Source organism: Centruroides sculpturatus, unplaced genomic scaffold, assembly GCF_000671375.1.
Source record: "Centruroides sculpturatus isolate CEXI.00-Female unplaced genomic scaffold, Cexi_2.0 scaffold6553, whole genome shotgun sequence".
Classification (NCBI taxonomy): domain Eukaryota; kingdom Metazoa; phylum Arthropoda; class Arachnida; order Scorpiones; family Buthidae; genus Centruroides; species Centruroides sculpturatus.
This window is the reverse complement of record NW_019390651.1, coordinates 1-2,877: the sequence shown is the minus strand read 5'-3', so window position 1 is coordinate 2,877 and position 2,877 is coordinate 1. Positions and strand designations below refer to the sequence as shown.

General features: G+C 32.0%; 1 protein-coding gene across 1 annotated transcript; it reads left to right on the top strand.

The window, feature by feature from the left end:
* Positions 1-1,289: 1,289 nt before the first annotated feature.
* LOC111617502 (UPF0598 protein CG30010-like) lies at positions 1,290-1,705 on the top strand (the record flags this gene model as incomplete). The annotated part of the gene is made up of 1 exon (XM_023358782.1): positions 1,290-1,705. A coding segment is annotated over one exon (416 nt), but the record flags the coding sequence as incomplete, so codon positions are not given.
* Between the last annotated feature and the right edge of the window lie 1,172 nt (positions 1,706-2,877).

Sequence of the window (2,877 nt, the reverse complement as noted above, 5' to 3'; positions counted from 1 at the left end):
TTTGAGATGATATTGAAAGGAATTTCTTACATGTGAATTTCTTATCTGTCTTGCATTGTTCCATACAAATCCAAATGGTTAGTTGGCAGGAACTGTGACTACAGTCTTGACATGTAGACTCAACTTGACATGTAGATTATTTTCCCTAAATTAATGCATTTAAAAATTGCATTTGCAAAAGTTGTTGCAACATTTTTTGAGGTTACACATCATTCTTGTAATGTGATAAATGATAAAAATGCTTCTGAATAGTCAGACTCTTCTTTTAAAACAAGACCCACCAGTGGCAAAGCGGTTCTGTTCCCTGAAACTGGAAGTTTGGTTGTGGGTTTGTGCCTCACCAGGACAGGCTGTCCATGTGGAGTTTTCCGGGTTTTCTCCACATCTGTAATGCCTGATTAGGGGCCAGTTGCCTTTAAAAAGACCTTTCAGAAGGTATTCCCCTAGGCAGATCACCCAAGTGTTGCATTGCCTTAACTCAGTGTTTCTCAACCTCAAACTAATTGTCGCCCCCTTCACTTCAAAATTCTGATGCTAAGGGCCAAGGCTTATGCCAAATTCATACTGCATTGAATAGACTAATGACTAGTATAATGTTGTTTGTTTAAATTATTGTACGATATAATGAATAAAATATCTAATTATTCTTAATATAATGTTTTACTATATCGCCCCAGAAAATTTTCACTCCCCCAAAATATAAATTGTTACAAATCACTCCCTCAATGTGGAAAAATGCTCACATGGGGGCGATATCACCCCTGTTGAGAAACACTGCCTTAACTAAACACAGAACTTTTAAAACAGAAGTAACTGTGTATCCAATTTAAACTATTTTTCTGAGAGAAAGAACTTTGAAAATCTAAGCACTTTCTATAAGCAAAGTTCTACATTTATTACCAAAAGTCTTGTTGACTCCTGATGAATGCTTGGATTTTCCTGTTTTCTAAGGAAAGTTCTTTGAATTGGATTGACATTGGAACATTCTAAAAACAGATACATTTATTTGATAAAATTCATAAAATATGTTTTTGAAACTAAATTGTTCCTGATAATCTTTACTAGTAAATATAAAGCACAACTTATGTATATAGGTTTCTCCCACTTTGGAAAGTAGAGCATTCCTATGAAACCTTTCACAAGCCAAAATGGCATAAAGCAAAGAAACAATTATGATTAATTTATGTGAAAAAAATGTTTAAATATTTAAAATATGATATTTAATTTTTTATGAAGAAAGCTATAAATTATTGAATTACTAATCAAATTTTATTTGTTTTCATTTTCAGAAAAAAAATTTCTAGAGTTTTTCTTCAAGAGAATTCGCATCAATGATACAGGAAGATATGAAAAGGAATTTCCATACATTTCTCCCTGTGGACGGGAACGTAATTACATTCGTTGTGATGATACACCTATCGTGTATACACATATTATTGAAAAATCAAATGACGATGGGCAGTATTTTTTATCGTATGGACACGCTGCCGATTTGTTAATAAGGCTATTCGAACCAAACAAACTCTGCATGTTTCCAGAGAGTGGAAGAGTCTACCATCCTGCTGACGAAAGGGTCGGTGGAGTAGGACTCGTAAAATCTTCTCTTGCCATAGAATTGAGCAAATACTTTAGTTTTGAAGCTGGTTCGGATCAGATGCCAACACATTTCACTTGGAAAGAGGAAAAGCATAGGCTGACCCAAGAAGTAGTTGATATTTTAAGAAAGAATAATAAAATACAAAACTGTTAAAATTAAAAACAGATATCCTTCCTTTGATAAATGTTGTAAACGGTACGAATCGACAAAATTATTNGTCGATGCCTGAGGCGGTTTGCACATTTTGTTCACTAGGAGCGCTGATGACCGGACTATTCAATCAAGTGATCAATACTAATACTATTGCAAAGATGTGCTTGTTATGATAGTATTTTCGAAATTTTAAATTTTTAAAATCTATATATCCAGATATTGTTCAGTTTTAAAAAATTCGTTTTAAAATGGTTCATTGCTCTGCGATTTTGTACATCAAATAAATCGAAAAAAGATGAAATAGTAAATCTTTATCACAGAAAATAATAAAAGTGGCACCTCTATAAATTTTTGTATTATTTTGATAATTACTGTATATGCTATATTTAAAGAAGAAGACTAAATATAATAGATTAATTTTGGTAATACAAATTTGAATTGATTTTATATGTTAATTCATTAGGAACCAAGAGATAAATATCAGCTTATATTTTAATAAATATATAATTCAGTTGTACAAGTGATGTTTTATGCCAACATAGGAAGCTTTAAAAAGTGTGAGAATTTTTTAAAAGTTATTTAGTTTATTATATTTAAAAACAGTCATGGCTACAAGTGGATCAAAATATTTCATGATGCACCAGTTATGGCCAAAGGGGTGGCCAAAAATGATGTACTAGCTTTGGCCACCATGTGGATTCTTTCCATATGCATTATTAGGGCCCGTAGTGTCTTCGCCCGGCAGAATTTTCTGCCGGCCAATTCCCCTCCCAAAACGCTCAACCGGCAGAATTTTCTGCCGGGCAAGTGTTAACGGTTTAGAAAAATTTTTTCTTGAGAACTACACATGTTAGACATATGCAGTTTTCACGATTGTTTTTTTCTGTCTTTATTTTGTACGGTAAAAAATATTTGAGATTTTATTTATAAATAAATTTGTCATTTTCGATTTTTAAAGTAAACATACTGCTTTCTTCATGTCAAGGTCACGTTACCCAAGAGGTAAATGTTCCTATTTCTGTCTTTTTCTTTAATTTTTGTGGTAATTTTTGAGATATTACAAATGTATTTAGTTCATTACATATTTCCATTATACTTTTTATGATTTCTGATGATAATTTTTTTTT